The 23,497-nt window shown below is 42.8% G+C and overlaps 1 protein-coding gene across 2 annotated transcripts in view; it reads left to right on the top strand.

Moving 5' to 3' along the window:
* cacna1ia (calcium voltage-gated channel subunit alpha1 Ia) overlaps window positions 1-23,497 on the top strand; it is a 164,514-nt gene that overhangs the window by 87,949 nt on the left and 53,068 nt on the right. For both annotated transcript variants that reach the window (XM_056242614.1, XM_056242613.1), the window contains exons 16-23: window positions 789-889; window positions 3,907-4,030; window positions 4,202-4,270; window positions 7,009-7,187; window positions 7,298-7,424; window positions 8,318-8,443; window positions 8,763-8,852; window positions 22,915-23,107. In XM_056242614.1, the coding sequence (XP_056098589.1) occupies window positions 789-889; window positions 3,907-4,030; window positions 4,202-4,270; window positions 7,009-7,187; window positions 7,298-7,424; window positions 8,318-8,443; window positions 8,763-8,852; window positions 22,915-23,107 (1,009 nt within the window). The remainder of the gene's footprint in view (window positions 1-788; window positions 890-3,906; window positions 4,031-4,201; window positions 4,271-7,008; window positions 7,188-7,297; window positions 7,425-8,317; window positions 8,444-8,762; window positions 8,853-22,914; window positions 23,108-23,497) is intronic.

The raw sequence follows: 23,497 nt of genomic DNA, 5'->3' as shown, positions 1-23,497 counted from the left end.
AGATTATTGTAATAGCGCCACCTGCTGGTAGCAGGAAGTGTGATAAAAATAAATGACTTTGACATAGTCCTCCGGCTTAAACATGCTCGAAAACTAATGAAACTTTGCACACACTTCAGAAGTGGTGAAAATGTACATGTGATGTGGGTTTCAGAATTGGGTGGGGCAAATTACTTTAACATATTCCCCCTATATTTACATACTGCCCACCGTGCTCTGTCTTCCTAAAGCCACCGGGTGGCGGTGGCACGGGTGCGAGGGCCCTTTCATCGCTGCTTGCAGCTTTAATTTTATTTATTTTTATTTGTCATTTATGGAGCTCAAGAAGTTGGTGTTCCATGGAACAAAGATTTGATGAAAATGAGAGTTGTCAGTTGTCTTTTATACTGTAGTTTTGGATTATCTGAGAATTCTGGAGAGGAGTTAGTATTGTCCCTGTAAAAAAAAAAAGAAAAAAGCTTTGCACACATAAATGAGCAGAGTCAATTGTCCATACAATCAACTATGCAATGAAAATCGCCCAATTATTATCTGTTGAGGAGGAACGCTAACAGATGGCTGTAGGATTTTAGATTTTAATTTACAGCCAGACTCTCTTGTTTTGTAAGCAATTAAGAGTAACATGGCAGCTCCAAGGGGACATGAAACATTGGAAAGCTCCGTTTCATAACTGCTTCAACTAACTAATCCGTTTCCAAGAAAGTTCTCCCACCCTGAATCCTGCAGAATTAATCTCAGTCCTCATCTTTGCCAACAAATTTTCAACTAAATGCTTTTTCTGTCGGCAGAGTTTATGTTTCCGGATCCAGAAGATGATGGAGGTGTACAGACCAGACTGGTGTGAGACCAGAGACGACTGGTCCGTCTTCCTCTTCTCTCCTCAAAACAAGTCAGTCCTTTCACTGTCTACTCTCTTTCAATACATAATAGCCATGAACACTCTTCTTAAGAGCTGTCAGTAGTTGTTTCACCTTCTGACCTTATTCACAAACAATTTATGTAGGTAGTTTTACATGTTATGTGGTAATCATGATATGCAAAGAGTTCTCAGTTAATTTCCAATGAAAAAGAAACCGATAAACGGACACATAGTGTAGCTTTTTAGCCGCCATGTGATTGACCAATCAGGTGATTGTGGCGTTGTTTTTATTATATTTGGCATTTAACTTTTATGTGGTCAAAGATACTGCAGCAATACTTGTCACTAGTAATAAATAAATGTCATTGTATAAATGTGAGGGAACTGTTTGTTGATGAAAAGCTTATAAATAATGAAATTATAAAAATGTCAAATTAAAATAAATGAATAATTTTAAAATAAAAACAATCAAATAAAACACTTACTATAAAAAATATTATTGGCTTCATTATTGACCTGCATATGTTGTGTGCCATTAACTAACATCAAAGCAAATTTATTTTTAAATGATTGAGAAAAAATAGCTAAATCTCACCGGTCAAATAAATACATATTCTAGGTCAAAGGGGTTTGGCTGACAAAAAAAGTTATAAGGATACTTGGGTTACAGTTGGCTTAATGTTGTTGCACTTGTGCTAGCCTCATCATAAGCAAAACCCGTTTGCAATCGCGTAACTTCGTGCCCTCTTACATTTTAAAAATTACTCTTGGGTTGTGTCAAGTAAGAGTCAAATGTTGTCAGTCTAAGCTAAATTTGAGAATGCAGCTGGATGTTGTCTTGCATGGAGACCGACCTCATTATAACACAAAACAGATTAGAAGTTCCTCCATGCCCACGAACAGGTTGAAATTAAGCAGATAAAAGGAAGCTTGTGTCACAGGTTGTTTCCTATAGTGCCACTGATTTGATCTTTTTAAGTAATACAGAGGGAAAGATGCCTGCACACCTCTTCTTCTCTCCTGACGGTAACTCGGCCAGCAGTTATTCTGCAATTCTTGCCTGATCAATAGCACTGATGGGCTGCCAGCTCTTTAGAGGGTGGCTTGATTAGGAAATTGATCGTGTCAGAGAGATAGGAGCCGATTATTCCCACCATCTGCCTGTCAGTCTGTTTTCTCCAAACCATCTAGTCTTTGAATGTCCATCTAAAGTTTGTTCTGCAATGGAAAAATTGAGATATTTGACTGTTCCAACACCTAATGAGCTACAATGAGTACATTTTGACGAGCTCCATGAAAAAATAAATCCAAGATTGCAGATGAAGTGAGAATCATATTACACTACTGTACCATTCAAAAGTTTGGGGTCAGTAAGATTTTATTTTATTATTATTATTATTGTAGTTTTTTAAGAAATGTATACTTTTTTTCAGCAAGAATGCATTTGATTGATAAAAATTAGGGGGCCGCAATTGTGCATAATATGAAAGAGTACAGAATCTCCCAATCAAAACACAGTCGAAGACAAGCAATAGAAGCATTGCTTATGCACATGTATAATAAAGCGATTATCAAACATAAACAGCATTTAAATCAAAACTGAATAATGTTACCAAATGAAATGTCGACCCAGGATGATGTGTAGGACTGTGAAGCTTTGGGGGTTTTGATGCACTCGATCTACTCCATCTATGTTTTAGTCATCGTTCTGAATCCAATCCAGACATAGTCTTTGACAAAAACGTGATTTTCTCAGCTTTTTGTTCAAAATGTGTCTTTATTTTTTTATGGAACTTGCATACATTCATAAAAAATAAAAAAAATAATACATGAAGCTAGAATAAAATGTTTGTTTTGGTTTTTTTTTTTATAAACAGAGGCTGTTATTTCTTTTGATATATTGTATGTTCAGATATTGGTACAACAAAATATAATATTTGAAAATGATTTTAAAAAATGCTGGCAGTGGCTGGTAACCTTTTTTTTACAAAAATGCGAAAATGCATTTACGAAAAAGTCATTCATATTGTTAAAAAATATTTCAATTTCAAAGGCTGTTCTTCAAAATTTCTGTCTCTCAAAGAATCTAGAAAAAAAAAACACTATCACTGATTCCACAAGTTATACAATTTAACTATTTTTTTCTGTGATATTAAGAAGTTTCTTGAGCAGCAGATCAATATCATAGAATGATTTCTGAAAGATACTGGAGAAAATTCAGCTTTGCCAACACAGTTAAAAATTAAATAGAATTAAAAAAAAATTGTTATATTCAATTATAATAATATTTCACAATAATACAAAAAAAAAAGTAGTTTATAATATATTATATTATAATATATTATGTTATATTTATATTATTCCATATTCAAAGGCCAGTCTTTCATTCGGTATTGACATACTGAATGAAATTTTTCAGTGTGTGCTGTCTATTAGGAGTGTGACGAGCCACTTATCTCTATTCAGACTTTACTGTACATTAATTATGAGCATCCAGAACTTTTGATTGAGGCTGTGTGTGACCTCCTAATTGAACTCCTTTCCACAAACTGTGATTCCTGCTGCACTGTGTGCGACTGCAACTCGTGCTGTATGAGCAGAGCAGATGTTTACAACGGTTTTTATGTTTATAAAAACAGCAAAACGACAGTGGAGCCGGGACCGCGTTGGGCACCGTAATGTGAATGTAGCGGGCATATTCTATGTTAATTTCACCCTCACGCTCCGTCATGGCGATATTGCAAGACAGCTTTTCACTCAACGAGAAATCTCGTTACATTTTAGTCTCGCGAGTTCTCGTCACACCCCTACTGTCTATATTTGTTATTATTAGAGTATTGTGCTGTTAGCTTACACATAGTCATCAAACTTTATTGAAATCAATTGCAAGTCTATTCAGGCTTGCAGATTCTAAACAGCTTGCTTGTGAGGTTCCGTTATTGTTCGGCTGGCTGCAGTCTGTAGGCAGTAGACAGCTCACTAGGTTTTGGAACAAAGTTGGTTTGACTCTGTATATCTCTTTTCCTTATTTCCCGCTTACTCTTCAGATTCAGGTTGTTGTGCCAGTCCATCATAGCCCATAAGCTGTTTGACTATGTGGTGCTGGCCTTCATCTTCTCAAACTGCATCACTGTGGCTCTAGAGAGACCCAAGATTCTTCAGGGTAGCCTGGTAAGACTGAGGCCATAGACCTTTGATTCAGTTGTTTAACCTATTGTTTTAGTTATTGATGATTTTCGTTTGTCCACAAGCAGTTATTCTCACAGCAATGACAACATTACAGCTTTTCTCTCTTCTCTTTCCTTTACAACTTCTCTCTCCCTTCTCCTCCTCTTTCTGCAGGAGAGGCTTTTCCTTACCGTGTCCAATTACATTTTCACTGCCATATTTGTGGGGGAGATGACTCTCAAGGTAAATATTTACATTCACTGCATGATATGTTGTGTTGATATTTTGAAAAAAAATTTTCACCCTGTATGCACTGCCATACCTCTGATCTATGGTGACAAATATAGTGATCAATAATGAATGAGTGAGTGAATGGGTGAATGCGAGGCAATATTTAAAGCGCTTTGGTGGCCATTGGGTCTGTGAAAGCGCTATATAAATGCAGTCCATTTACCATTAGTTGTTTTAATTATTCTTATTTGTTTTGATTATTTTAATTTATTTTATTTAAAGCACTTTGAATTGCTATTGTGTATGGAATGTGCTATATAAATAAACTTGCCTTGCCTTACTATTTCTGTCTGTTAATAGTTAACACTCTTTTTCCTGTTTTCATGTGTTTTAAAGGTTTGAATTCTGCTGGAGTACAATTACTTTTCATTTAGTTATGCATATTCAGTGAGGTCCAAAAGACCACCAGTGAAAATGTTTCTGTTTTTCATCTTTCTAATTTAATGCAAATTTTCCATTACAAATTATATTATCAGAATTGAAAATTGAGTGAATAGTTTAATTGAAAATTGAATTAACATTTTATTATCTTATTTGATTCGTCCCTCTTTTGCTTTAATGACAGCTGCACAAACAAGTGTTCTCCAACATAATTTGGGATGATCCATAGAGCATCTTGTGCTTCAGTAGAAATGATCTGACCGTCTGTACAAAGACTCACATGATCAATGTGACAAATTTGCTTATTTGTTCTGTGACCTAGAAATAGTGCTGATTATTTCTGGGGGGTTTTTAAATCCCAAAACGTTTTGTTTTTGTTTTTGTTTTGAGAACATAAATAAAAATGAAAATAAAAAAAAACATCACTTTAGACCCCACTGTATATATGAACTGAAGGAATAATGTATCATTATATTAAACTTTGATAGATATTAAACAAAATTACACACAAACACAAATTTGTTGGAGACATTGTTAAGGACTGTCATTTGAATGAGTAATTAGCCAAATATCTTTCTGAAGATGAAACCTTGTGTGTGTATCTCTAATCCATCTCTTATTTAATCATTTTCCTTTCGCTCTATCTCTTTCTCACTAGTTTTCACTCATGCTTTCTCCTCTGCACCTCTTGAGAGTGGGGTATTACGTTTGCTAGCCCTCTCATGACAAGCAATTAAGCAATGATATTAATTAGAGCCAGTTTCCTCTTTCAGATGCAGTCAATCTCACAGCCTGGCCCATCTATTCAGCTGCAAGCACTTGGCACTTTTAGGTCATCAATTACGTAACTTAATCAGTTATTAAGAAATGGAACAAACAAGAGATAGACCTGTCCAAAGTGACACTACATTTTCTTAGTCCCAGACAGTTGTGCGTAAGTAAATCTGTCTGAAATATTGTATTCATTTTATTTTTTATCCAAGCTGCTTGTCCACAACAAGAACAAGTTTTTATTTTATTTATTTTTTTCTGTTTAATAATTATACAAGAATTACATTTCTTTAGATGTTTTAGATAGCATTTCATTCTGTTGTCAACGTTTGAAATGTCATGTCAACTAACCATACGCAGTCAATATTTAAGATGATGCAGCGAATATCCTTTACTGTGGACATTTTTAAAAGCATTGGTGCAGTGGGAGACACAAGTCAAACAATGATTCCACCTTTCTCTCGGGGACCAGAAAGTCAACAATTACAGTTCATCCTTGGTGAGGCAGATTCTGCAAGCTACTGCAAAAATATACCTACCGGTATAACAGCCTGAGGGGCAATGGCTGATTTTACTGTCCCCAACCCACCTACACTCGACTAATAGGAGTTCTGCAAGCAGATCTGCTCTCACTTAAATTGCTAGCTTGAGTGTCACATTACTGCACTAGCCTGGTGTACATCACTGATTTATTATTGGCTTCTTTTGGCAGTATTGTAAAGAAACTGTCAGACTAATACAGCCCAAATTGATCCCAAGAAAGAGCAGATATGTGTAGCAGTATGGCATCTCATTTCTTAAAAGTGCATAATTCTCTGTCTATCTCTGTTTTCTTGCTCTCTTTGCTCTTCTCACTTTTAGACCTCAGCCAATTCTGACGTCAGGCTGTGTGTGCATGTGTATTTCTTTCCTGTCACTCGTCTTGTTAGTGTCACAAGAATCTGCCTGGGAGGCCTAAGGCTCGGGTCACCTTGGAGCTTCAATGGATTTTGTATTTTAGTCACTTTTTCAGTGTTTAGATAAATATTTTTCACTGTTTTGCTGCTGTTTTTTTTCTCCACAAATTCAATAGTTTTTTTTTTTTTTTTTTTGTATCTCAAAGTCATATTTCACTGCCATCAGCAGTTCCCTTAAGTACATCTGCATGTCACCACTGACATAATGGTGGATTTTAGATGTACTTGTGCAGAGCTCAGTTAAGTTGCAAAATCAGCTCTACAGGAAGCACTATTTTAGGGTTCCAGTTAGAACAGTTGGTTTTGGTTGACTGGAGATCACAAACTCGAACTTTGCTGTTAGGGTCTCTGTTTCCCCACTTTAATACATATTTCAGTTAATTCCAGCAAAGACACACTAGTAAGGATCAGAAACAGATTCAGAATCAGATTAGAGGATCAAAACTGGCTATTACATAAAACAGAACATAGAGTGTCACACCAGAACACCAATGATGTACAATGAAAACAAAAATAAACTGTACCCGACTACTTCATCTTTTATGCTGACCATTTCAAACATTGTGTCTTTGTTTATTGTAGGTGGTGTCTATGGGTTTGTATATTGGAGAGCAGGCATACTTGCGCAGCAGCTGGAACGTTTTGGATGGTTTCCTGGTGTTCGTATCTTTGATTGACATTGTTGTGTCAATGGCGGGTGGGGCTAAGATCCTGGGAGTGCTCAGGGTTCTCAGGCTTCTGCGCACACTGCGTCCCCTCAGGTACAGCAAGTAATTGCAAGCATTTTTGTGGTGTTGTCCAACGTATGCTTAGTTTATAACTCTGCAGATGCTAAATGGTTTTCTTTTGTTGTTGTTTTCCCTTGTGACAGGGTTATCAGTCGAGCTCCTGGCCTCAAACTGGTTGTGGAGACTTTGATCACTTCTCTGAAACCTATAGGAAACATAGTTCTCATCTGCTGTGCCTTTTTTATCATCTTTGGTATCCTGGGAGTCCAGGTAAAGAATAAAATGTATCACTGTTTCCACAAAAATATTAAACAGCACAACTGTTTTCACATTGGTAATAAAAAATGTTTCAGCAAAAATGTTTGAGCAGCAAATCAGCTTATTAGAATGAATTCTGAAGGATCATGTCACTCTGAAGACTGGAGTAATGGCTACTGAAAATGGCTGCTTTTTTACTGTATTTTTGTTTAAATAAATGCAGCCCTGGTGAGCAAAAGAGCCTTCTTTCTAAAACATTTAAAAAACTTAAATCTTTGAATGGAAGTGTATATATTTTTTAAAGTAAACCATATATAATTCAGATAATCCAGGCTTTGAACTGGGGATCCTTTGCATGTGGAAGAAAAACTTTACCAGTGCAATAGAGAAGGACCAGGCTGAAGCCTACAGAACAGGGCGGGGCTAAACGTGTCACTCCGCCCCATACTTACAGGTCGTCTTTCATAGGCAAACATGATAGGAAATGTGTTGTCTTCACTGTAAAGCAAATACAATACAACATTAGCCTACATCCCACAATGGCAAGAGAAATTAATAATCAAATGTTTATTTTTGGTGGACATTCTACACACTAATAAAATATTACTCCAATAAAAGTCAGGTTTCTGCTTAATCACACGATCTGAGATAGACTTTATGTCTTTAAACCTTTGCTTTCTGTTTCTTTTAATTTTTTTTGTTCATTATTTGTTCACATTTCTTTTTAGTGCTATATCTTGTTCTTTTTTCATGGAGAATGTTTTCCTATTTTCTCCTGGTCTTCTTTCATAACACACTTTTTCTTTTAAATATCCAACAGTGCTCTGACAGTTTTATTAAAAAGATGCTTGAGATGTGTGGCGTTGAGTGACATGAAGTGTGTGCCATTTCTTTTGCCTCAATAGCTTTTCAAAGGCAAGTTCTACTACTGCTTGGGCCTGGATGTCAAGAACATCACCAACAGGTCTGACTGCATCTCGGCCAATTACAAGTGGGTCCATCACAAGTACAACTTTGACAACTTGGGGCAGGTTAGTTTGTTCTCTGACTGGGCCTATCAAATTATATGACGATTCTGAGCAACTCAATGTGTTGCTTTGTTTGATCTAACTTTATTGATGTATTTACATAGTGTGTTTATTTGTGTGTGCATCTTTATCAGAATGACCTGTCATTGTTTTTTTGTTTTGTTTTTTGCATCACATGTGGTTTGTTTATCTGTCCTTGCACCTTATTTGTCTGTTCAACCTCCATCTATCTTTGCTTGTCCGGCTTGTCTTTCCATCCATCTCCATACTTCCATTTGTCCTTGTACGTGCTCATATGAATTGAATGTGTTTGTTTTTACAGGCTCTGATGTCCCTGTTTGTGCTGGCATCGAAGGACGGCTGGGTCAATATCATGTATCATGGTCTGGATGCAGTGGCAGTGGACCAGCAGGTAATGTTCCCATGTAACATGTTCGCTGATGTTCCCATCCTGCCATCCTGATAATACTGACAGGGTTAATGCAAATGGTGGTCTTTCAATGTCAGATGGACTTTGTCATAAATTTGCATATTGATATCACAGTGAACCTTCACAGCCAGTCCTCTCGTATAAGGTTTGTGGGCAATATTAACCCAAAACTGGCACATTTATACAGACTTTTTACAGTACAGTAAAGTGGCAATACAAATTTAATCACACAGAGCTTATAAAATACACAACTCAATGGTTTTAAAAGAGTCATCAGATTTTAGTTAAGCAGAAAAAAATATACTATAAATATACACTATTCTACCTACAATGATGATAATAATAGTTAATAATAAAATAATTGTAGAGAATTGATAAATTGTATTTATTGTTCTAAAATAAAATTAATTAAATATATTAAAGCTAAATATAAATGCAAATTACCAAACTAGCTTGGTTGCCTAAAAAAAACTATATTCTATAGCCAAGATACTACAAGTAAGCTTTAACAAGTTATAAAATGTCATTTATTTTCAGAATTAGGTACTTATTAAAGTAACAACAGGTAGTTTTTTGCTCTCGGGCTCCCCCTACAGTTGAGAAACAGTATTGTCCTCTACTACTGTCGTAAACTCTGTCATCCTACATGCACGTGCAATTGTTGACAACCAGGATAGCCCTGAACACTGTAGGAGGAGGTCACATGCAGGTGTTCTGCTTGCGTCGCGTGTGAAATGTCTTCATCCCAGGTACAGTGGCATATATTTCAGCATATCATATGAATATAATTTCATGGGTTTTATTTTTTTTCTAACGACAAATGATCGCGATGCTCACGTTTACAAGCCAGCGTCATTATAGTAGCCTAGTCTATTGGTTACCGTTTTACTGGATCTATATGATACTTCAATGCAATGTTTGAGTGGTTGATAATAACCAGATATCGTCAATATTATAATATCAAGCTACCATAAATGAATCTGCAAATTTTACAAATCGATTTGCATTATAGCTTGAGGCAAGACAAATAAACAAATATCACAGACATGTTAGGTATCCTAAAATATGATTTTATTAATAATCTTCCTCCTTTCTTTGTACATGTTGAGTAGACTACACTTTTTAGGTCAAACATTTGCTATTTGCATTTCATCGATTGCAAAGTTCAAATCAGAACGAGAATCAGAAAAGATTGATAATCCGCTACTACTCTAGCGAATTAGAGAGGTTAGAGAGAGGCATTCTTTTTTCGATGGGGGGTTCGATGCTCCCTGCACACGCAAGGTCTCTCGCTCGCTTTCTCTCTCTGCCGTCCGCGCGCGTTGGAGCACAGTCTCTGTCTCGCGTGCGCGCTCGCTCTAGATTCCGGGAGATTTGAACTAATTTGCGGTATAACTTGTCGATCACGAGTGGCTCAACAGGTAGATCTATAGATAAACTCATCTTTCAGGGATTTAACCGACCGGGTTGACAATTTAGCGTGAGAAACCGGGGGTGTGGCGTACGTGTGAGCGTGTGAAACCAATCAAATGCGGGTGTCTCACGGCCAATGCGTGAGAGTTGGCAGCTCTGCAATGTTGATCCTCGTTCTGCCTTTAACGCGATCACTTTCTCTTTTTCTCTTTTTGCTTTGCTCCGATAAAACCTTTGCTTTCTTGTTTTTCTGTGCTGCTTCGGCCATGACTATAACATTTGGCTCGCAAGTCCGATTTTAAGGAAGTGGGGGTGGTGGTGGAAGTGACGTATATGCCGTAAAGCAGTCGAATTTTGTAGTTCTCTTTGTTCGCCGGTTACTACCCGAAACCCGAAGTTTAAAAGTACGATTAAAAACGCTACAGACCCCGTCAGGCTATGGCAGACGTGTCATTCAACCTATTGTAAGTCGATGTACCATCACAAGAGACTTGGAAATATATTATGAAGGTTGAAAAGTTACCTGTTGTTACTTTAAGTGTTAAAAGATCTCTGAACCAAACAAAAGTCACTTTCTTTCAACTAAAATAAAGAGCTTTAAGGAATAAGCACTCAACAGTGAATATTTAATCCTGAATACACACAATCAGCTTCATGAATACTAACAGGCTTTTGGCTCTGAAGCTGAAAAGCAATAATTTTCAAGAGTCCTCAATTCAAAAAGCAGTGAGCTTGCATCAGTTAGGTACCAGCACATAATGATTACATGTAGGCCTGCAGCCAGACTCTCTCCCACTAGAAGAGCCCAACATCTCTAGGTAGTCAAACACAGGGCAGATAAAAAAAACTCATGGATTAAATGGCATGTGTAATTTCCCCACTGCATCATCTCTGTCACACCAGAGTTCACTGCAGGATGATGTGTGGAAGCAGATGGAAATGTGCAGAGTACTTTGTGCTTTCTCATCCCATGTTTTAGAATGAGCCAATTTAGACTTTGGCTTCTTTGTTTCGCTCTACGCTGCTGCTAAGCAACCAAGTAAAAGCTGCACCTAAATTCACTTAACCATAATTTGACCAATTTCCCTCAAGATTATGAGTGTCTGCATGTTGATTTTTACTCAAGGCTGTCTTGATTATCTTGTTGAATAAAATTTTAGGCAGCTCTGTGTTCTAGACAGTTTCTTGTGTTGTTTTTGTGGTACTTGTGAAGAAAAGCATTGGGTCTCATTCACTAATAAATCCGTGGATTAATTCGCATTTGTATGCAAAGGAGAACTTCTCACGAAAAATCTCTGCATAATTCTCAACACGTTCGTACGCATAAAACACGCCCAAACCATCTCCATATAAGGGCTTTCCGAACACGCTTTCTTTACAGCCTTTCGTCAATCTCTTGCCTGCTGTTTGCGCTATGTCAGAAACTAGCAAGTGTGTTTTGCTAGTTTCAGCCCAACGCAGTTATCATTTTCACGACCTGCGCCATGTTGTTTAAATAGCAAATGCATTTGCGCCCATTTGTGCGTCCATGGGCATGCTAGTTTGAAAACGAGGTGTGTTCAGGCGCATTGTTGGCACGTTGCTATTTTGAGGCAACTGAAATAGACTAAAGTCAATGGCGCAATATTTTTTTTTGTTATTTAAAGAACGTGTTAGTAATGTGTGCCTATAGGCCGGTCCACAACGCGTGCGACCGGGGCTTTCACTCTCTCTGCTCGTTCTCTCAGTTAAACAAGCGCAGCAGTCAGTCATCTACATCACTCACCTGTCAAATAAGGCTTTGGCGGGACAAAAATACGACTTAGTAAAGGCCTGTTCACACGCCGACGTTTAACGCCTCGTGACTAAACAAAGGGCGCCAATGTGAGTGTGCACACCGACGCGAAAAACGCCACGCGTAAAAGCGTCATTTTTTTTAAAACGCCTCGGGTTCGTTTTTTTTGGTTTGACGCACCGCGTCAAAAACTATCCGACCAATGAGATTGGCGCTTTTACTCACGTGTCTGGAGCTTCTGAAGTTACAGTAAAACACAACTTGGGGGCGCTCAAACACAAAACGGTCTTGCAGAGCACACATACGTAACGGCGAAGAAGATGCGCCAATAGCGTCTACACCATAGATATCCATAATAAAGGCTAGATGTCTCGTCCGTGCTGCTGGCCAAATATGGCCTTTATTATGGATATTTATGGTCTACACTGCCGGGAAGAAATAAGACGAGGAAGATGCGAGGCAAGATGAATGTAGAGCTTCTGGTCTCGTTGGTGTCGGAACATAAAGAACTATGACAAACGCGACAGCGACTACAAAATAGGACTATTTCTGTTTTACATTAAGCGCCATCTAATGTCAGGGAATGAATTTGCATGTTCACTCGGCTCATCGTCAGCGAAAATCGCTTGGGTGTGAACACAAAAAACGCGTTGAAAAACGCTGACGAATAACGCGCGCCAATATTCGTCCCGGTGTGTACGGGGCTTAAGGCTGACAGAAAACAGCGCGCAAGTTCCAGTCTTCTTGCGCTTGATGTTTAAACTGGCAGGACTTGCGCTCGTGCAAAAACAAACATCCCTGCCCCCACACTCACATCTACACACACGTCAACTACACAGGAATGATTATCGGCCTGTTCACATCGGCCCTATTTTGACATCGGAACGATACGGATGTGTAAAAAATTGACCATATCGCCCGATATTATATCGGCGGCCGATATATCGTGCACCACTAATCCCAATGCATCTTTTACATTATCTACATGTATATTAAAATCACCAACAAGTAGGACTTTATCTGCAGTCAGTACTAACTCTGATAGAAAGTCAGCAAATTCTTTGATAATATGTTATAGCTCTAGTCGTTCGCCAGTAAGGTAAACGCTTCTATGGTAACAGCGAGTTGGACCAATCAGCAGACGTTGCTGCTACGCTTAGGATTGTGGGTAGTGTAGTTTTTTTCATAAGATCGCGGATAAAACATGTTTTTCTTAAAACAAAGGTGATTTCATACGAACTTATAGCTTCTACAGGAGCAAACACCTTCGTTTCACAACCTCATAGCTCGTGGTCAGTCTACCTCGGATGGTTCAGACATTATGGCTGATAATCTAAATCCTTATAGAGAAATACTGTTGACCGGAAGTTCTGAATCCCTACTCCGCGTTCCGGAAGCAGGAAGTGTGACATAGGCCTGTAGCAAATCCGCCAGGACGCTAGCGCAACTGGCTTTTAAGGGTAATGGGAGATGGGACTCTGACTGGTTTATTGCACGTTACGGCCCAAAACACACCCATTATTCATGAAGAGAATAGGGACAACCCTTTTAAGTGCACTGACGCCGTGCACTTATATCATTAAAATAGGGCTAATTGAGTAGAGGTGGGCTTATATTTGTGTTGAAAAATGATTTTAACCCTCTGGGGACCAAGAACGCACCCGTGCGTTTTGGCATATTTTTTTCACATAGCAGAAAAATAGACTTAAACTACTCCATCATTTCTGGTCATACAGAGTTATGAAACATAAAAAAAAACTGTTAAATGTCTACTTTTGTATGTGCCCACCTACAATCGAAATAAAATATTGTGCTTTTGTAAAATAAAGAAAATAAACAGGGTGTGCGTTCTGCCTCTCCGTGTCCGTGAACTTTTTTTCTGGAGCACGTCTCTAAACATAAACAAAACTCAGCTAATACTATTCACCCAGACATGAGCAATATATGTTTATGATCATTTAAGTTTGTACTTTTAAATTATCTAATTTAAAACTAAAATAAATATTCCCTGTTTATGTAATCTATATAAAAAGAGAGAGGTGTCAGCCGTTCTCATTATCGTTCTCGCATCTCATTATTTCGCTAACGTGACACGCCCACGGAGACCGCGCGCTATTCAAACGCTAATGATCTGAAGCAACACATTGAGACGTGTAAACGTCCACATAAACTCGGTAAACACACTATATTTAGTCAGATTAATGTACTGTCGTCTTGCGCGGCTGTGAGGAATAATCCTGGGACATTTACCTACCTCAGAACAAGTGCTGGTTTATTTTCACTTCGAGGAGCGAGCTGAACTGTAAGTGTTTTATTCTTGTGGTTTGTTCTAATCGCGATATACAATAACGTTTAGTGTCTGTCAACGCAAAAATAGCCTACTGTTTAAATTAGTGCTGCCACTAACGACTAATTTTCTAACGACTAATCTTTCGACTAATTTTTCGATTAGTCGACTAATCTAAACGACTAATTAAAAAAAAAATCAAGTGTTTATTTCGTTGTGTCCATTTTATTTTTAACTCAACTGAAGGGCCAAAACATAAAATGTCACCTGTTCAAAAACATTATGTATTAACAATCTAAGCATTACTGCATTTCCATTAGGCTATACCATATTAGTCAGAGTCCTAATCTAATCCTCTAATAACAAACATGTATGTATTACTTAAATTAGCTCTTTGTTCTGCCTTAAAAAATGTACAGTAAGCTAATAATGATTAATTTATGTACATTTCTGAAAAGCATAACTGATAACATCACTCTGAATAGTAAAGTAGATGCAATGCATTTTCTGTGAAAAGCGCTATACAAATAAATTGGAATTGAATTGAAAGAGTCTGGACTAGCCCATGAGTCGCGCTGAAAGCAGGCAGGCACGCAGTTATGTAGCTCGCGTTTACACTTGCGTGCATGGCGGGCCCGTGCCGCGGTTCGCGTGAATGTGAAAGCAACACGGACTCGGGAGCGCTTGTTCAGGAAGTTAAGTAACCTGCCCATGCGTTTTAGCTGATTATGATGCATTTAGTTAAATAAAACACATGTAAGGGATGATAGTGTTGATGATTTACCTTGGATACGCGAGAGTTGAGTCTGCAGTGTATTCGCGCATTGCGCGTGCAATCAGGGCATCACATTTGGAAATCCACTGTCTCCTCAAAAGAGTCCGTTTGAAAAACACAATATATTGACCCGCGTTCTGTTTTCTATCATGCGCCGTACACGTTTGCGATGGCATAAGATGCACGCAAACTCAACAGGGTTCGATAGAATTGAGTGTGAAACCAGACCAACGCTGCGGGGGCGCCGGGAACAATCGCGCTCGCGCTCGGACTCGGACCGCAGCAAACGAGCCCACTGTGAAAGCTCCATCACCTGCCTCCGCAATTTTTCATATCAAAGCAGTGAAGGCGGGCGGGAACGTGAAGGAAAATGATAGCAGATAAACCAGCAGGGTGCGCACGGCGCACAGACTGGTGTGTGGAGGTGAATTACAGTGAGCCGTTTGTGACGGGAGACCAAAAATAAATAGCGGTCAATAGTAAAACGACACGTCGACTAAAAAAATTGCCGTCGACTAATTTGCATGGTCGATTACGTCGACTAAGTCGACTAATCGCGGCAGCACTAATTTAAATTTGAATCATGTTTCTGTGTGTGTGTGTGTGTGTGTGTGTGTGTGACTAGTTTAGGATAGATTATAAAGTTTTAACTCTAAAATAGACATCAAATAAGCTTTTGTTAGCAGTTTCTGCTCATATGTTAAATATATAGTATGTTTTGTCAAAAATAAACTTATCAACTGTTATAGTGTTTGTTCCAGCTAGGTTATATCAAAATAATGAATCCTTAACTTTGAAATATGTATAATAAAATGTATTGGCCTACTTTAAAAAATAATACTTTATAAGAGATTTATGGAAAAAGACAATTTTCTTTTCAAGATGTTTCCAACTCTAACTTTGAACCAATTCTATTGAATGGCCCATATAACCTATTTGAACAGGATTTGTTTCCAGGTATGACTAAAAATGTGCTTTTGGATTTCATTTATATTTTGATTATTTATATATATATATATATATATATATATATCTGTGTGCGTGTATATATGTATATATATTTTTTTTTCTTGCATTCTTTCTTGTGACACCCCTGAATGAAATGAATGCATCTTTGTCTTCTCAGGTGAGAATCACCTAATTATACATGAGGGGGTTGGGCCGTTCACGCCCATTCGCATATTGCCCTTTCATACAAAAAAATGTTTTTCACAATTTAAAGCAATCTATGGTTCTCTTACGAGAGGTTCTCTCGTATTGCGTAAGCTAGCTTACGCTGCGGGAAAGATTCATCTTTGCTGAGATATTGAAGCCAAAAAATTATTTCATAATTTGTATCCATTCACAACGCAGTTCCTCTGCGGCAGACCTAGAGCAGGCTAGCTAGCAGCTCATTGGTTCGCTCAGAGAGAACTGCTTAAGCCTATGGGAGAGCGGGGCTGAACCCGCTTCCAATGAGAGGCGCCCGCGCGCTCATTGCGTCATGGCCCGCCAGAATGGGCGTGGCTATGGTGTATTTAACAGTCTCTCCCAGGCTTATATGTTGATTCATTTCATCTTCAGCAAGCTGCACGCTTCTGCTGTCCTGAGAAAAGCCGTCGCCGTCGAGAAGGCATCACTCTAGCGAGCTCCCGGACCCTGAAGAAGCCGGCCGTCTTCGCCACCTTCAGCCGCCCTGCAAGCTAGCGCCATCCGACGACTGTATCCTTCTCTTTTCTCTATTTATAACTAAAAGAGCCGAGCGTCTTTTTAAAGATGTCTCGTTTTTCCTGCGGCTCTTGCCGCGCTCGTCTCGAGGACGGAGACCGCCATGTCATCTGCGCTCTCTGCCTGGGACTCGAGCATGCAGAACTCGCCCTCGCGGATGGAGGATGCGACTTCTGTGAGAGCCTGCCGTTGTCGTCCCTGCGGGCACAACTTCTGGCAGCAAAATCCGCTCCCGCGCCGCCTCCCTCTTCGCCGCGTAAGAAGAAACGCCGCTCCCAGAGGCCGCCGTGCGGGCCGCCGCCGCCGCCTCCCGCTTCCCGCTTCCCGCTCTCCCTCCCCGCCCCTGCCGGACATACAGTTGCCGCCGAGTGGCCGCTCTGTCGCTTCCGATGACGCCGCGGAGAAGAAGGACTCCTGTTCACTGCTCGCATCAGACAGTGAAGAATGGTCATCTCTCGGATCCACGAGAGAGTCGGCGGGGATCCGCGCCAGGATAGAGGAGGAACTAATGCGCCTCCTCTCACAGGCCGTCGAACGCCTCGGTCTCGAGTGGTCTCCTCCACCCGAACAGGCCCCGAACCGGATGGACGGCAGCTTTTTTCATCGGCGCTCGACCCCCGCGTGCAACCGGGCCGCCCCATTCCTGCCTGAACTTCACGCAGAGCTGACGAAGTCCTGGAATGCCCCGCTCTCGGCTAGAAACCGCTCTGATATATCTTCAGAGGTATATTAAGATTCCCTTAATATACCTCTTAATATATCCCCTTAATATACCTCGCTGCGCTCGGTGGACGGAGCCGCCGAAAAAGGTTACTCAGCCATGCCGCCCGTCGAGGACTTGGTCGCCGCACACCTCTGCTAGATGGCGCTCTTCCCCCACGCTTCCTTCGAAAGCTTGCAGAGCGACCTCGAGCTTTCATGCTCGCGCCTACGCCGCCGCCGGTCAGGCCGCCGCAGCGCTACATTCTATGTCTGTCCTCCAAGTATTACAGAGCGATATTCTCCGTGAGTGGGCCGAAGGCGGTAGAAACCCCTCCCCCGCTGTCACGGATCTGAGAAGTGCTACGGACCTCGCCCTTCGCGCCACTAAAGCCGCCGCACAAGCTCTGGGGAGATGCATGGCCAGCCTTTGTGTTGCCGAGAGACACTTATGGCTCACGCTCGCCGACATGGGAGATTCTGAGCGCGCCGCGTTTCTTAACGCGCCCCTCTCCCCGACGGGCCTTTTTGGATCTGCTGTCACGGGAATCGTCGATCGCTTTTCTGAGGTCCAGAAAGCTACTCAGGCGATGAATTTGTTTCTGCCCCGCCGCGCTAGCTCTTCCGCGGGCCGCTCTCGCGAGCCTCCTGCCAGAGCTCCACCACAGCGCCCCCCTCCGCAGACTCAAACAGCCCAGCGCAGACAGGGCGGCCGCCCTCGCTCTCGCTCTGACAGCCGCCGCAGACCGCCGCCCCCACGAGGCCCGCGACCTAAGATCACGCTGAAGCCTGATCATCAGAAGTCTGCCTAGCAAAGTCAAGAAAACGACGGTGCTCTCCCGCTGCGGCCGGACCGCCGTCAAAGCTTCGCCCTCTGCCAGTCCCCGTTATTTCGCCGACTGCTGGAGTGTTGACCGCCACAAACAAGCCGGTGTCCCAGCCCGCTTGCGAGCGACAAAAAGCCGTTTTTACGGCTACCCAGAGAAATCTCAAAAAGAGAAAATTTGCCAGTTGTGTAGAAAATGTGCCCACAATCATGTGCTCACCCATACACACAAGCATAACATATCCCGTGTCTCTTTCAGAGCCCCATCACATGAAACGGGCACAGCCCGCTCTAATATCAGAGAACATAAACACGCCCACGAGCTCGTGCGCGTGTCCCCTCTCTGCTCGCTCTGTTTCACGGCCCATAGACTCCTCTCTGAGTGCAAATCCCGTTGCCACACACATTCAAAGCGCGCCCACACACTGTGTCCAGCCCGCTATGTGCAGCAATCAGGGCGATATAGCCATTCGGCCACTAGCCGCATGCTCCAAAGCGTGGGAAGCCATTCCAGGCATTTCCCCGTGGGTACTAAGCATTATAAAGAACGGCTATCTGCTACAGTTTCGCCGCCGCCCGCCTCGTGCGCGCGCGCGGCTCGAATCTACTGTCAGCCCGCTGGCCGCCGGCACGCTCCGCTCAGAAATAGCGACGCTGTTGCAAAAGGGCGCCATAGAGAGAGTCCCACCATCTATGACCGAGTCGGGGTTTTACGGCCGTTATTTTCTGGTTCCAGAGAAAGACGGCGGCCTCAGACCAATTTTAGATCTCAGGTCTTTGAACAAAGTGCTCATGAAGAGACCGTTCAAGATGCTCACTACCAGGAAACTCCTCGCGCAGGTGCGCCAGGGGGACTGGTTCATCTCTCTAGACCTGAAAGACGCCTATTTTCAGATCCAGATAAATCCCCGTCACAGGCCATTCTTACGTTTCGCCTTCGAGGGTCATGTTTATCAATACGCCGTTCTCCCGTTCGGCTTATCCCTGGCGCCCCGCACATTTACGAAGTGCATGGATACGGCGCTCGCCCCCCGGCGGAGCCAGGGGCTGCGCATATTGAATTATCTGGACGACTGGCTGATTTTGGCCCAATCACAGACGGAGCTTCTGTCGCACCGCGCAGTTCTCCTCGACCATCTGAAAACGCTGGGCCTCTCTGTCAACTGGACAAAGAGCTCCCTTCAACCCAGTCAATCGATTTCCTTTCTAGGAATAGATTTGAACTCGGTCACGATGACGGCTCGCCTGTCTACACAGCGCGCGCGCAGTGTACAGCGACTGGCCGCCTCGTTTCAGATGGGCACCCGCTCACCTCTGAAAACTTTTCAGAGGATGCTGGGTTACATGGCCTCAGCCTCCGCTGTGCTTCAGCTGGGCCTTCTGCACATGCGTCCGCTTCAGCTTTGGTTGAACAGCCGTGTACCCCACCGCGCGTGGAACACGGGCCGCCAGCTGATCAGAGTTACGCAGACATGTCTCACGGCGCTGCAGCCGTGGACAGTAGCAGAATGGTTTCGACAGGGCGTCACGATGGGGACCTTTTCCCGCCGAAAGGTCATCTCGACAGATGCATCCAACACGGGTTGGGGTGCAGTCTGCGAGGGCTCACCGGCCTTCGGCCATTGGTCGACACAGGAAAGCCCCCTACACATAAACTGTCTGGAGATGCTTGCGGTCGAGAACGCGCTTTCGCGCTTCCTCCCGCTCATTCGGGGACACCACGTCCTGATCCGTTCGGACAACATGGCTGTGGTCTCCTATCTCAACCGTCAGGGCGGCGTCAGGTCCAGGAATCTCTTCCTACTGACACACCGCATTTTAGTTTGGTCTCAGAGCCGCCTGCTCTCGCTCAGAGCGACGCATGTGCCGGGCCATCTGAACGACGGTCCAGACATACTGTCCAGGAACCTCATCTCCTCAGGAGAATGGTCCCTGAACACACAAACGGTCCAAATACTGTGGCGGCTATTCGGCAGAGCAGAGGTGGACCTCTTCGCGTCAGAAGAGAACGCTCACTGCCCAATATTTTTCTCAAGGAGCGAGGACGCGCTAGCCCAGGAATGGCCTCGCCGCCCGCTCTATGCATTCCCTCCGATCGCTCTGCTACCACAGGTAATTCAGAGGATCAGGGACACACGCCACTCGGTGCTCCTCATAGCCCCGCGTTGGGAGAGTCAGAATTGGGTTCCGGAGCTCACTCAGCTGTCACAGACAGCCCCGTGGCCCGTCCCAGTCAGAGCAGATCTCCTCTCTCAAGCTCGCGGCACGATCTGGCACCCCCATCCACGGCGCTGGGCGCTACATGCATGGGTGATCAACGACTATTCGTCGATTTGCCAGAAGGAGTAAGAAACACTATCATACAGGCTAGAGCACCCTCCACGAGAAGGCTCTATGCGTCTAAATGGTCTGTGTTCTCAAAATGGTGCACCGACAAACATCTGGACCCACGGTCATGCGAGGTGCCGTCTTTGCTTGTTTTCCTTCAAGAGATGCTGGACAAGGGCAGGTCCCCCTCCACTCTCAAGGTTTACGTGGCAGCCGTCGCGGCGTTCTCTGAACCCCGACGCGCTCAGTCCCTGGGCAAAGACGAGTTAGTCATCCGCTTCCTCAGGGGAGCTAAGAGGATGAACCCTCCGCGCCCCCCTTCGGTTCCTATCTGGGATCTTTCTATAGTTCTCGAAGCTATGAAAGCACCCCCGTTCGAACCGCTCGAGTCTGTGGACCTAAAATACCTCTCGCTCAAAACCGTTTTTCTGACGGCTCTGTCCTCAGTAAAACGCGTGGGGGATCTTCACGCGCTCTCATCCAGCGCCGCGTGTCTCGAGTTTGGACCGAATGATTCTGTTGTCATTCTCAAACCTAGACATGGCTATGTCCCGAAGGCGATTGGTACCCCGTTCAGGGCTCAGATTATTTCCCTATCGGCTCTGCCTTCATCCAATAGTGAGCGCGACGCCAATCTCCTCTGCCCGGTGCGGGCTCTGAGATTGTACACTACGCGCGCTGCCGCGTTCAGACGCGCTGAGCAGCTTTTCGTGTCGTTTGGGGGGCGCACCAAAGGTCTGGCCGCCTCTAAACAGACACTGTCTAGATGGATAGTAGACGCTATCGCCTCTGCTTACGCATCTAAATGCCTGCCCTGCCCTCTGGGCATCAGGGCGCACTCCACTAGAGGCATGGCCTCATCGTGGGCATGGTCCTGTGGAATTTCCATTCATGACATTTGTGTGGCCGCGGGATGGGCCTCCCCGTCCACTTTTGTCAGATTTTACAACTTGGAAGTTCCCGCCTTGCAGGCAAAATTACTAGCTGTCTAACGACCAGCTCTCTAAGAAGCTGCATTACTGGGAGTCCCTCACACAACCGGTTCGCCCCTTGTGCTCTCCTTAAATGCTTATACACTTCATGTGCCCGCTCTGCCGGCCTCATACATGCTTATGTATACACTTCATGTGCCCGCTCTGCCGGCCTCATAATACATTCACTCCACGTTAAAAATCCCCCGGTATCACCCTGGGATTCATGAGTGGATTCATAGCGCGCACGGCGTTGACCAGGTGTTCCCGCAGCGTAAGCTAGCTTACGCAATACGAGAGAACCTCTCGTAAGAGAACGAATCGGTTACCTAACGTAACCTCGGTTCTCTCTAGAAGAGGGAACGAGTATTGCGTTCCCGGCCGTGCTTGCGCTACTAGCGTTTCGCTTCACGCTGAAATAAATCAACATATAAGCCTGGGAGAGACTGTTATATACACCATAGCCACGCCCATTCTGGCGGGCCATGACGCAATGAGCGCGCGGGCGCCTCTCATTGGAAGCGGGTTCAGCCCCGCTCTCCCATTGGCTTAAGCAGTTCTCTCTGAGCGAACCAATGAGCTGCTAGCTAGCCTGCTCTAGGTCTGCCGCAGAGGAACTGCGTTGTGAATGGATACAAATTATGAAATAATTTTTTGGCTTCAATATCTCAGCAAAGATGAATCTTTCCCGCAGCGTAAGCTAGCTTACGCAATACTCGTTCCCTCTTCTAGAGAGAACCGAGGTTACGTTAGGTAACCGATTCGTTTTATGTGAATGGTTAGGCAGGATGATTTTCAGATCATTTTGAAGCAAATACTCTAGGCCACAACATCCATTAGTCAAAAGTCTTGTGGACACATATTTAGTATGTGTTTTGTGGCCTTATTTCAGAAACTTTAATTTTTAGTTTTATCAATAAACATGCATAAACAATATTCTCTCAAAAATACTACTGTAGCAACACCCTAGTGAACACCATAGCAATGGCTTTACCCTTTTAACCTGTCAGATGACAGGTGAACATACTTAGCAGCACCCACAACACCTTAGTAACCACAAAGAAAGCCTTAGCAAATGCCTAGAACCTTGAACACCATAGCAAAAGCATAACACTCTAGTGACCACCCTTAACACCACCTCAAATCCATAGCAACATCCTAGCAACCACCTAGAAGGCAAACGGCATTCACATTTTCTTTAAAGAAAAATCCAGTTTATTTCTGATTTTCCTAACTCTTTCATCCACCGTTCTTTCTGTCTTAGCCCATAACCAATAACAACCCCTGGATGCTGCTGTACTTCATCTCCTTCCTCCTGATTGTCAGTTTCTTCGTGCTGAACATGTTTGTTGGAGTAGTGGTGGAGAACTTCCACAAGTGCCGACAGAACCAGGAGGTGGAAGAGGCCAAGAGGAGAGAGGAGAAGAGACTGAGACGCATGGAGAAAAAGAGACGGAGTAAGGAGAAGAAAAATAGATGTTTTGAATGGGTCAATAATGGAATAATAATAACCTCCTGTTCAGTTTAATATTGTCTTCAGTTTAGCAAAAACTATTTATTATATCTATATTTTATTTTGTTACAAAAAAATACAATTACTGATATTAGACATGCTGAAGAATGTTGGGCCACAGCCCTACTGGCCTTACGGGTTCCAACAGACTGGTGGATGAAGGATCATAGTGACTGTAAATGAAAAGAGATGATTCGATTTGCACACTAATGCTGAATAACCAGTTTAATTCTCCAGACATCTCATAATAGCGTTAGCCATATGGAGAGACCACTCTGGTGTGTTCTGTGATGCATCTTTCCTCTGCAAATAAAAAAAAATCTAGTTTATGGAC

This window comes from Rhinichthys klamathensis, unplaced genomic scaffold, assembly GCF_029890125.1.
Source record: "Rhinichthys klamathensis goyatoka isolate OS25496 unplaced genomic scaffold, OSU_Roscu_1.1 h1tg000733l_1, whole genome shotgun sequence".
Lineage (NCBI taxonomy): Eukaryota > Metazoa > Chordata > Actinopteri > Cypriniformes > Leuciscidae > Rhinichthys > Rhinichthys klamathensis.
The sequence above is the reverse complement of the archived record's forward strand: the minus strand, read 5'-3'. Positions and strand labels throughout refer to the sequence as shown.